This window comes from Malania oleifera, chromosome 4 (genome assembly GCF_029873635.1).
Source record: "Malania oleifera isolate guangnan ecotype guangnan chromosome 4, ASM2987363v1, whole genome shotgun sequence".
NCBI classification, from domain to species: domain Eukaryota; kingdom Viridiplantae; phylum Streptophyta; class Magnoliopsida; order Santalales; family Ximeniaceae; genus Malania; species Malania oleifera.
The window spans coordinates 34529746-34541718 of record NC_080420.1 but is presented as its reverse complement, the minus strand read 5'-3'; the positions used below and the strand labels follow the sequence as shown (position 1 = coordinate 34541718).

Below are 11973 nucleotides of genomic sequence, written 5' to 3'. Positions count from 1 at the left end.
CATCAGTGCATGCTAAGAATGAACCTATTCAAAAAGTTTAGTGCATAAGTGAGAAACATTAGTTTTGTCATAATCAAAATAGGATCGAACTTATAGAGTTAACACATTGCATTTAGATGGATTTCTACATCAAGATCCATGACAGATAGTTGTTGCCTTTGATGTTAAGGGGAACAAACTCAACTTTGCTTAGATTTGACATCTGAATAAATTAACAATAATAAATTAATTTAGAAAAATGAAATGTAAAACTAAAATAAAATTGAGATAATATAAATTCTTCATCCTTCAAGAACATTATTTTATTTTATTTTTCTCAATTTGTACTATTCAGGAGTATGATTTCATTTTACAATGTTAAATTGGGTAATAATTTACCACCTCTTCTAGAGGTTAAATATAATGTTTTTTCGAAAGATTAAAAATATACCCTCTTCAGGAGGTAAATATTTATCATCTCTTATGGAGATTAGATTATATAACCTTTTCAGGAGGACTATTTTACCACCTCTTCCGAAGATTGGTACTTTAAATATATATAGGCAAAACAGAAATAAAACCGTCCATTAAGGCGATATAAATATATAGAAATAAAACCATCAATTAAGGCGATATAGATATATAGAAATAAAACCATCAATTAAGGCGGTATAATTAAAAAATTAAATAAACATGTCAATTGGTTGGAATCTTGTGGTGATAACGTGTTATAAATAATGTAGAAATTGATAACAAAATAAATAGAGACAAATAGAAAATAAATAGAGACGAGATCGAATTTTTACGTGGTTCGGATATACCTACTTCACAGGCGGATGAGATTAGAATTTCATCATTTAGGAGGAATTACAAAATAATATATAACTGACCTTATAAAAAATATATCCCTCAAACTTTCTTTTATCTCTCTTGTATTTTTTCTTTTCCTCTCCGCTATTTTCTTTCAATTTGTACTTGCTATACTTTTCTTTTACTCACAAATCTCTCGCAATCTTAGCTCTTATATAGTGGATGAGCAAGTAGCTATTTTTTTTTTTAACTTTTCTTACATGTGACATCTTGAATGGGCAGCTGACATTTCCTTTTTTACTTTTCTTACATGTTGCAGCCAACATTGGCAACTGGCAGCCCCCACTCAAGCTGTCATTATTCATAATAATATATATAAAATTATTTATGCTATTTACATTTTTACATATAGTACATATTTGATTGAATTTTATTGTTTAGAGATTTTTTGTTCACTTTTAGAAGATAAGTATAATTTTGTTAATAAAATAATTTGTGTTGACTTTTTGAGTATGATTCCTATTTTGATGATGACAAATCACATGTATCTCATATGTGTGCCTAGTACTTGAACATATAATAATTCAGAATGCACATATGGAAGAGGATACATGGAAGCCCGAGGGACTAAGATCATCAAAATCTCGCGTACTCCCCAAAGATTTGAAGAGCAAAGGAAAAGAAGACACTTATTATTCTCAATTGTAATATCATTTAGTTATTGGGTTGTAATAATGCATATCATGCATGATGAGAATTGTAAGCTCAAACTCAAGACCATAAATTGACCTTAGGGCCCAAAACTTTTCATGAAAAACCCTCTAATTAAAATGCCATACTCATACACATATGGTTGGACAACTTTAAGGTCAAAATCAGGGAGAAAACTCAGATTTTCAATGACCTAAATTGATCGACCTATGCAAGTCTTAAATGCCTTAGTCGACCGACCTAGCAAATTTGGTCATTTACAAAGTCTCGGTCGACCAGCCAATTTTTCTATTGAAATGGTCAGCCGACCGACCATACATCTCGACCAATTTTAACCCTCGGCCGACCTAAAAAAACTAAAGAAAGCCCTGGCTAACTGAACCTACAAAGGTTCAGAATCGCTTTTGTCTTAGCTGACTGACCACTTTCTCAGCCAACTGAGCTTCGCAAAAAAATTGAATAAACACAGTGAGGTCAGCTGACCGAAACCTTACTCAGTTAACCGACCCTCACGAGTTGACTTTCATTAGGCTTGTGTCGGTCAACCGACCCTCTCGAGTTTGGTAAAATTTCAGTGCTAATTGTCATTAAAATTTTAATTAAATTTTTTCTAAAATGACGAGCGTGTTCCAAAAGGCTATAATTATATATATCTCATTTCTAAGCATATTTAGTAGTTGATTAATTAGAAAAATCCTCTGAAATAATTTTGTGCTAGTCTTCATATTTTCTCACAAACAAGCATATATTTTATACTCTTTCTCATATTTCCTTGCAAGATTATTTGTAGAAAGAGTTCATTAAATTTCATCTCCTTCATTTGCATATTTGATTGCATCTTGAAGGAAGAATGAATATCATTCATTGTGAGCATCATATACATTTATTTGAAAGGCTTATACTCTCTCATTCATATACATTCATAAATCATTTTTAGAGAGTGAGTTTGAGGTTTTTCCCATACTATTTTATTGATAAATGTTATAGGGAAAATCTCTATAGGCTTGGAGTCTTTGCATGCTCATTGCAAGACTCAAAGTTAGTTTTTGTTTGTACTTCATATAAAATATCCATAAAAAGCTAATCATCAGTATCTTTTACACTTTGTAGTTGAATAATATTTTTTGGAGAGATATCCTATTAACTCTATTGAGCTTACACTCCCATCATATTAAAGTGCACTGAGTATATTGTTGTACATCCCTACTTATTATAAGAAACATTTATTTGTACACAAATTTGAATATTTACGTATTCTCGGGATGTAGTCTGAAAAGTATTGTACTAGTTTGTAACATGCACCAGATTGATTCAGACCCGGTTAGGAGAATCAAGAGCACCTTTCTAAGGTGTGATTGTAAAGTTTGGGGTCAACCCTGTGAATGTGGCTTGAGGTATTCCTCGCCTAGTAAGGAGAGGAGGTTTGTAATCGGTGATGCTCCAACCGTAAGTGAGCATTAGTAGAATCCTCAGGCTGGTTAGTTAGAGGCAGGGACGTAGGCACAATTGTTGAAACTCGATAACATATCTTATGTTACTCCTTCCCTTACACTATTTAATTTTCGCACTTATATGCTTACATTTTAATTGTTGTGAATGATTGAGAATTACTGAGATTGCTTTAATTGTTTAAATATTTGCTCAGTTAAATATTTGTGGATATTGAGATTGTTTAGAAATACCCTAGGTTGTGTAATACTAATTGCGATTTGAATCTAACCTAAGAGAAATATTTAAAATCTCCAATTTACCCTCACTCTTGGGATTACACTAATTACATCAATTTGCAATATCCATAACTTTATGTACAGTATAAGTTTGATTGAATTTTATTGTTTTTCTAATATTTTCTATGAAGACATTTTTGTGCATAAAATTAATGATTTAAACTATCTTGTCTTTTATATATAGGATACTTTTTTTCTAAAATATGAGACTGTTCTAAATAAAAAATTTACATGGTATATTTTTTTTATAGGGCATATATTTGGTTAAATCCACTATCTTTTAAAAATGATTTGTCTTATCTTTAAAATATAAAAATATTTTATCATAAATTTTTATGTTGTTTGCGCTTTTATCTATAATACACATTTGATTGAATTTTATTGATGTGGATCACTGATGTGGCTGTTGTCCAGCTGTCCAGAGAAAACACATATTGGAGGCCAAGATAGTGTTGTCTACGTTGTCTTCACATCTTTTAAATTTGTATGTTAGACTATGACATCGTACTAAGGTATTGATGCTCACATTTTTATTTTTTATTTTTTTATGAACTAAAATTCTAGTTGGATATGAACTCTTTGGACCCCTTCGAGTGGCACCCAATCGAAGAGGATGTGATATGTTCTAAAATTATTTTTTGATAAATTAAGAATTAATTTTCATGTGGAATTGAATCCAAGGCCTCCTGTTGTGAGGAAATCGTGCAATTTGCCCATGTCCACGAGAAATTATACAGGGGACCCCCCTCCATGTGTCCATATGGAAACATGCACATAGACACGTGAAAGGGGAGGTCTGCTATATAATTTCTCTATGTCCACTTGAGCTATTAATGCTCACATTTTAGGTTTATAGTTTGTACAAAATTCAAAGAGCCCTTTGAGCCCTTTTGGGTGATGAAAATTTTATCAATGGTGTTTATTTTTTCAATAAGATAAACATGAAAATTTTCCAAAGTTCTAATTTTTAGGCAAAAGAGATTGATCTCTCTTGAGATTTAGTAAAAAGACACAAACTTCTTCTAAGATTTTAAAAATCCCAAAAATCTCCCGTGACTTTTGATTTTTGATACACTTGCAACTTGCAAACATCTTGCTTTTTTGCAAAATATAAAGAGGTGATTGTGTCTTTTTGGAAAACTTCAGAGGAGATTTGTAAATTTTTTAAAACCTTAGAAGAGCTTCGTGACATTATTAGAGGTTAATGTTTTTTTGTCAAATCCTAAGAGAAGTTAATGTATTTTGTAATTTTTTTAATTCCTTTTTTTGGTGCCTCACTCCCTTGCACGTCTTTCTCTTTGAATTTGTGTATATGTTCACAGAATTGATATAGCACAAAATTATACCAAGTTTTGTCCTTTTTTTTTTTTTTTGGTGATCAATTGGAAGCCCATACTAAAATTGAACTACATAATAAAAGATAACCAATCTCCCATCCCATTATTCTCAAGATTTGAATAAAAAATTTCCAATAAAAAATGTTTCAAGCTTTTCAATAAACATATTTCAAATTTTGATCACTAAAATATTTTTAGGAAATTATATACCAAACTCCTACATAAAACTAAGTTAAAAATCCAATAAATTATGTTTTCACCGCAAACTAACTAGTATGGGGAATCGCGAGTTTCTGAAGGATAACAGAAATGTAGTTAGATTTATATAAAATATATATTTCTCAGCCCACTCCGATGCTGTGGTGTAGTGGTTATCACGTTAGTCTTACACACTAAAGGTCCCCAGTTCGATCCTGGGCAGCATCACGATTCTAATTAATATTTTCACTACTTCTTCATGCTTTTCGGCAGCCGAAAAACGGCGTCGTCTCATCTTCTATTGACAGCCATTCCGCCTGCCTTCTTCAAGCGGAAACGCTGGACCGACAAGAAGTGCCAAATGTGAGCTAGTCAGCAGCTATGGCGGCTTCACATTCCCCTCCGCCCATAGAAATAGAATTCCCATTTCCCGCACACTGTGTGGGAGCATACAGGCACTTGGTCCCTCTCTCTATAAGCCTCAATTCCAACTTTTCAAAATTCCCAATAGAAGATTCAATTCCATTGATACAGAAGAAGAAGAAGAATCAGAAGCAGACCCAGAAACAAAAACAAATATGGTGACGCTGATAGTGGCCACAACCACCGATCCAGCCTCCCTTGGCCCCGCTACCGCCCTCCTCGCCATGCCCAATTGGCACCCTGGTCCCTCCTTCCAGGTTTCATTTCATTTTCCCCCGCTACTCCCTCTCTCTTTCTCTCTCTCTCTCTCTCTCTGTTATCATCGCTCCAATCACAGGGCATCAGAAGCTTCGTCAATGGAGAAGCCAGACTGCTGCAGCACGACAAAGGCATTGTGGAAGAGGACCATTTGGAGATTCGGTGGGAGGAGGCCACCGGCGAGGTGGTGGAAAACCTCATCTTCCTCAGCAAACACACTGCCGTTTCCAACCGCCCTGCTCTCACCGTTCACCCAATCGGTGCACATTTTCACATTCCTCCACTTTACTAGCTGGATAGATAGCCTTTTGCATTTATTGCTATTTGCCATACTTATAGGTACCTTTGGAGGCATAAGAAGGTGAGAAGGTTGTTCTGCATATTTAATTAATGGTGTTGTGTATGAATCAGGGGTTCCTCATTTGCGCGAGGGGGATGTGCCGCCTCAAGGTGGGAAGCCGGGATGGGCGGCGCCGCCCGATCCCAGGATGGGTCCCTGGCTGAGATTGTTGAAAAAAGTTGCAGAATCTCACAATTTAATCCCCGAGTTTGAGGTATGACTGTTATTGTTGTTTGCAGTGAGGGGGGAGTTTGGCTAAGTTATTGTAAATGCTTTTCTGAAATAATAATTTTTTTGCCTCCATTTGGATGAAGATTCCTTTGAGGAAAGGAAAGGTTGTGTTTTCTCTCTATATTAAAAAGTTATTAAAAATGAATTTTTATTCTAATATGACTAGAAATTAATAAATCTCACGTGTTAATAATGTGTAAAATTAAATTTGTTATATATTTTAACTTTTTCTTGCTTTATTTGATAACAAAATATTGAAAAGGATACTTTTCTTTCCCTTGCATTTTCCAAGTTCCAGATGGGCCTGGATGTGTGAGATAATCTTTTTGAGTTCTTGAAATGACTGCTATAAAATAATGATCATATAATAGTAAAAATAAAAAATAGCTTAAAATTAAAGATGTATTCCAAGAGGTGGGTGAATTGGGTAATTAAAAATTTATTAGCGGAATTTCAGATTACCTTAACCCTTTTTAATTTAAACTTCAACAACCACACAATCACAATATCTAAACAGCGACCATGCTATACAAATCGGGAATCCTAGATATGAATATGAATTTAGAAAATATAATCTAGACTCAAACTTCAATTAATTCAGTTGAGCAATTTTCAGAATCTGATTCTCAGCAATAGTCAATGATTTTCTAAGATACAATTTCTTTAATACAACTTTGATTATTTTAGCACTTGTGCTTCAATTAAATAATCAATCTCAAACCTTTACCTCAGCTATTTCATCCAAGAATTCAGAGATTAATGCTTGTCTGAATTTTTAATCAATCAATACAAACTTACAGCCAATATGATAATCTTGATTCAATCACAATTCCAAATATTAAGCAAGTTTTCAATATTCATCTAGTTTCCAATATTCAGCAAGTTCTCAATGAATATAAAACATACATGCAGATTATAACTTGCAGAAATTAAAATAGATAGGGAGAAGAAGATTGAACATAAAGATTTTTACAAGGTTTGGCCAGCAGGCTATATGTCCTTGCCTCAAGCAACCCGCTTTGAGGATTTTCCTTTCCACTTCGTTACTAAGTGAAGTACCCCTCTCTCCGTTCAAGGTGGAGACGCCTCTCTAACAAGAACAATCCTCTCGCTAGGCAACGATTCAAAGCCTTGAACCGTCAATAACAAAACAAACAAAAACATGATTGTTTGTACAATAGAAATACTCCTCAAAAGAGCAGATTTGTACACGTTAGAATCACAATATACTTCAATAAAATCAATAAAGAGATGAAACTCACGATTATATCACCAGTAATCTGATTATAGAGAGTGGATTTCGAAAGATCAAATCATAATTTCTCAATGTTTCAGCAAGAACACAAAGCAGCCGTTCAGAATAGAATTTTAGCAGTATAACTCAATTTTTCAATTGTATGTGTGCCGTGAGTTAACCTAATTTGCGAGAATAATACCTTTATATAGAGTAGAAAGATTTTAGACTGTTTTCCCCAAGTTTTTTTTGAGTTTGGAAACCAAATTATCCAAATTTAGAAATAAGTTCCGCGATGTTAACAATTTAAAATACAGACATTAGTCGACTGGGCCATAGGTTCAGTTGCTTGAGCTCTTTAAAAATAGCCCATTCAGAAAATCAGTACTGGGTCAGTCGACTGATCACGATGGTTCAGTCACCAGATCCTGTTCTGTTTGCTCATTAACAAAGTCAATAGTATATCAGTCGCCTGATGTGAGATCAAGAGTCGCCTGACCACTTAGCCACTTTTTGTTTTTCAAAGTTTGGTTCCAAAACTTAAACTTGTAACTTGGAAAACTTAATTTAGGCTTTATGAAAATATTTTCCATGATTTTAAAATAGATCTCTAAGTCCATAAAAATTCCTAAGAGCTTCAATCTTCAATATTGAGTATCGAAGTACTTACATGAGACTTTAACAAGATAAAACTCTCTAAATTCCTAAGTCTTCATGTTGTGAAACTTTCAGTATCTTTTTGAGCTTTGATCAATGCTTCACTAAACTTCATGTTTCTCATGACTTGAAGCTTTATATCCATCATGGCTCATAGCTTAAAGTGTATACTTCATTCAAGCTCTTCAAGCATACTCACTTGATTTCATAAAAACACTTAAATCCTGAAACTTAACTTAAACAAACATGTTAAGTAACCTTGATTTGATATCATCAAAACGAGATTAAGCCTTGTTAGGCCAACAATCTCCCCCATTTTGATGATGATAAATAAGGAGTAAAAATGAGAAAGCCTTAATGAGGCTCTCCCTTACAATAAACATGTCCTTAACAAGTCATTGTATGAATATCAGAATTTTTAAGACGCATTTAGAATATATATTGAGCTTTCAGCACTTTCAACATATATCATGGTATAACTCATATTAGAATTTCATTCATACGGTATATCTAAAAAATTTAGATTATTCAGCTCATGTATGTAATCTCATTTTCATGTTCTCATTTTACAAAGACATTTCATGTTCTCATTTTCTCATTTTGCAAATGCTTCTCCCCCTTTTGACATCAACAAAAAAGATTAACTAAGAAAAAAAAAAAAATGTAAATCAATTTAGGACCATAAATCAGCATTCGGTTCACAAGTACAAGGTCCAAATTCAGCATGCATTTCTCAAGAAATATCCTACAAGATGTCCAATCCAGATATCCAACATTCAACATGCAAAAGATATTCAAGATAATCCAAAATCAACATGCAATACAGAATTTCCAGAATAAACATTAAGAGAAAGCAGCAAAAGAAAGAAAAATGTTAGGAGCTATATCAAACACAAATATTACAACCCAAATTCGTTCAGTGAGATAAGAAATAAAATTAAGATTCATTGCCACCATCAGTTTCCGTACCCTCATCATCATCATCATCAGTCTCATCATCATCATCTCCTGAGGTTGTCTCCATGGGAGCCTCCCCTCGTGAAGAAGAAGAGCCTTCCATGTAGCTTTCAATACGTCCAAGCCTCTGATCGAAGGAAGTGAAGCTGGTCTGAAGTGCACTAAAATTAGTGTTCATGTCTCCACGAATAGCACTTAGCTACGAGTCCATATGCTAGTGATAATTTGCAGACCTGGAGGGAGCATCGTCTGCTGGTGGTGCAACTTGTTGGGGTTTAGGAGCTTGTTGCGGCGCTGGAGCCTGTTGTGGAGCTCTACGTGCCCTACCATCCTTAAGCAACCATCCATGTTGCTGATACTTCTCATAACCCATTTGTTTAATGTTAGTAGATGAAAAGATATCATAATGTGTTTGTTTGATAAGTAGGGTGGATGGAGTGGTAACGCCTAGACGTTCAAAGATGAGGGTCAAAATTCCTCCATAAGGAAGAATTACCCTTCGTCTGTATTTACGAATTCAAGAATGATATCTTCCTTTTGCACATGATCTCTAAGAAAATGATGTCTAATGTCAATGTGCTTGATCCGAGAGTGAGAAATATGATTTTTGGAAAAACTAATGGTGCTGGTGTTATCACATTTAATTGGTACAGCTGAATATTCCATATTGAAATCCTTGAGTTGTTGTTTCATGTACCACGTTTGTGCACAACAACTACCTGTTGCTACGTATTTAGCCTCAACAGTAGACACCATGGAATTCTGTTTCTTGGAGAACCAAGATACCAGAGATTGTCCTAGGAAGTGGCAAGTACCACTTGTACTTTTCCGGTCTATTTTACATCCGGCATAATCCGCATTCGAATAGCTAATCATCTCAACGGCTGTATCTTTAGGATACCATAAACCTTAGTCTATAATGCCTATCAAATACCTCAAAATCCTCTTGACTGCTATTTGGTGAGATTCTTTAGCAGCCTCTTGAAAACGAGCGCGCACATGCAGACATTGAACATGATATCAGGTCTACTAGCCGTCAAATAGAGCGGGCTACCTATCATGCCACGGTAGTATTTTACATCTATCGGCTTTCCTTGCTCATCTCTATCAAGACTAATAGAGGTGCTCATTGGTATACCCAATGACCTGCCACCCTCTATATCAAATTTCTTGAGCAGGTCCTTTATGTACTTTGATATTGATTTATGAATGTGTCATTCTTAGCTTGCTTGATTTGAAGACCAAGGAAATATGTCAACTCGCTCATCATGCTTATTTCAAACTCATCTTGCATGCATTTAGCAAATCCTTGCATAATTCCTCATTGGTAGCACCAAAGATAATGTCATTAACATAGATTTGGATGATGAGCATATCATTATTTTTAGACTTTATGAACAGGGTGCTATCCATTTGCCCTCTAGAAAAGCCATTTTCTAACAAGAAGCCACTTAATCGTTCGTACCAAGCTCTAGGAGCTTGTTTTAATCTATATAGGGCTTTTGTTAGTCTAAACACATGATTAGGAAAATAAAAGTCCTCAAACCTAGGAGGTTGAGCTACATATTCATTTATGAAACCATTCAAAAATGCACTCTTCACATCCATTTGTTAGACAGGTAGAGTTTGAAGTTCTTGTGAGATGCATATGCTAGGAGCATTTTAATTGCTTCCATTCTAGCTATGGGAGCAAAGGTTTCATCATAATCTATTCCTTCTTTTTGATTGTCACCTTGAGCTGCCAGTTTAACCTTGTTATGAACTACAATGCCGTTCTCATCCTTTTTATTCCTAAAAACCCATTTAGTGCCGATTACTGAGTGATCAGCGGGTCTAGGAACTAACTTCCAAATCTTATTTCTTTCAAATTGATTTTACACCTCTTGCATGGCTACTCATCATTAATTGCCTCATTTATGTTCTTGGGTTCCTCTTGAGATAAGAACGCACAATGATTGCGCAGATTCTTTAATGATGATCTAGTGGACACTCCTCGTGAAGGTTCACCTATAATTTGGTCCTTAGGGTGATTCCTTACAAACTTCCATTCCTTAGGCAATTCAGATTGATCGTGAGAGTCATTATTCAAAGGTGTGCTGGTTTCATTACTCTCGTCCATTATTTCTTGAATTGATAAGTCTTCTAAACTTCTAACTTCTACTTCATCAACATCAGTAGTTTAGAAGAAAATGGATTAGCCTCATCAAATGCTACATGAACGGACTCTACGATTGAAAGGGTCCTTTTGTTGTAGACTCTAAATTCTTTGCTATTCACAACATATCTTAAGAATATTCCTTCATCCGATTTAGCATCAAATTTTCTTAGGTCCTCTTCATCATTTAAGACAAAGCACTTAGATCCAAATACATGGAAGTAAGATATATTTGGTCTTCTTCCCTTCCAAAGTTCATATGGGGTTTTCTTTAGGTTGGTCCTAAGGGAAACTCTGTTCGTGATATAACAAGCGGTGTTCACCGCTTCAGCCTAAAAATATTTAGGCAGGTTATGATTGTTTAGCATGGTCCTAGCCATTTCCTAAAGTGACCTATTCTTTCTTTCAGCAACTCCATTTTGTTGAGGTGTACGAGGTGCTGAGAAGTTGTGAGATATTCCATGTTTGTCACAAAAGTTCTCAACATTTTTATTTTCGAATTCTGTACCTCGGTCACTCCTAATGTTTAGAACACCATATCCTTTTTGATTTTGAAGCTTCTTACTTAAGTTGATCAACATCTTACACGCTTCGTCCTTGGAAGATAGGAAAGTACTCAGGTAAACCTGGAATAGTCATTAACTATGACGAATGTGTATTGCTTTCCTCCTAGGCTTTGTATTTTGGTGGGGCCAAACAGGTCTAGATGAATAAGTTCTAGTGGCCTACCAATAGAGATGTGCTTCTTCTTCTTAAAACTTGTCTTGGTTTGCTTCCTAAGTTGACAAGCATCATACACCTTGTCTTTTACAAACTTGGTGTTAGATAGACCTTTGACTAAGTTCTTTTTAACTAATTTGGACAACAGGTCCATACTAGCATGTCCTAGTCTCCTATGCCATAGTCAACTAGCTTCATTCAAGGCTATGAAGCATTTAATTTCTTGAGATATCAGG

At 34.8% G+C, this 11973-nt stretch overlaps 1 protein-coding gene and 1 non-coding gene across 2 annotated transcripts in view; both read left to right on the top strand.

The window, feature by feature from the left end:
- The first annotated feature begins 4917 nt into the window (after positions 1 to 4917).
- TRNAV-UAC (transfer RNA valine (anticodon UAC)) lies at positions 4918 to 4990 on the top strand. The gene has a single exon. It is a non-coding gene; the product is annotated as a tRNA-Val (tRNA).
- A 54-nt stretch (positions 4991 to 5044) lies between these two features.
- Positions 5045 to 11973, top strand: part of LOC131153252 (D-aminoacyl-tRNA deacylase) — a 40917-nt gene continuing 33988 nt past the window's right edge. Inside the window, exons 1-3 of the mRNA XM_058105439.1 lie at positions 5045 to 5442; positions 5523 to 5703; positions 5855 to 5997. Coding sequence (XP_057961422.1) covers positions 5341 to 5442; positions 5523 to 5703; positions 5855 to 5997 — 426 coding nt within the window. The 5' untranslated portion in view covers positions 5045 to 5340. The remainder of the gene's footprint in view (positions 5443 to 5522; positions 5704 to 5854; positions 5998 to 11973) is intronic.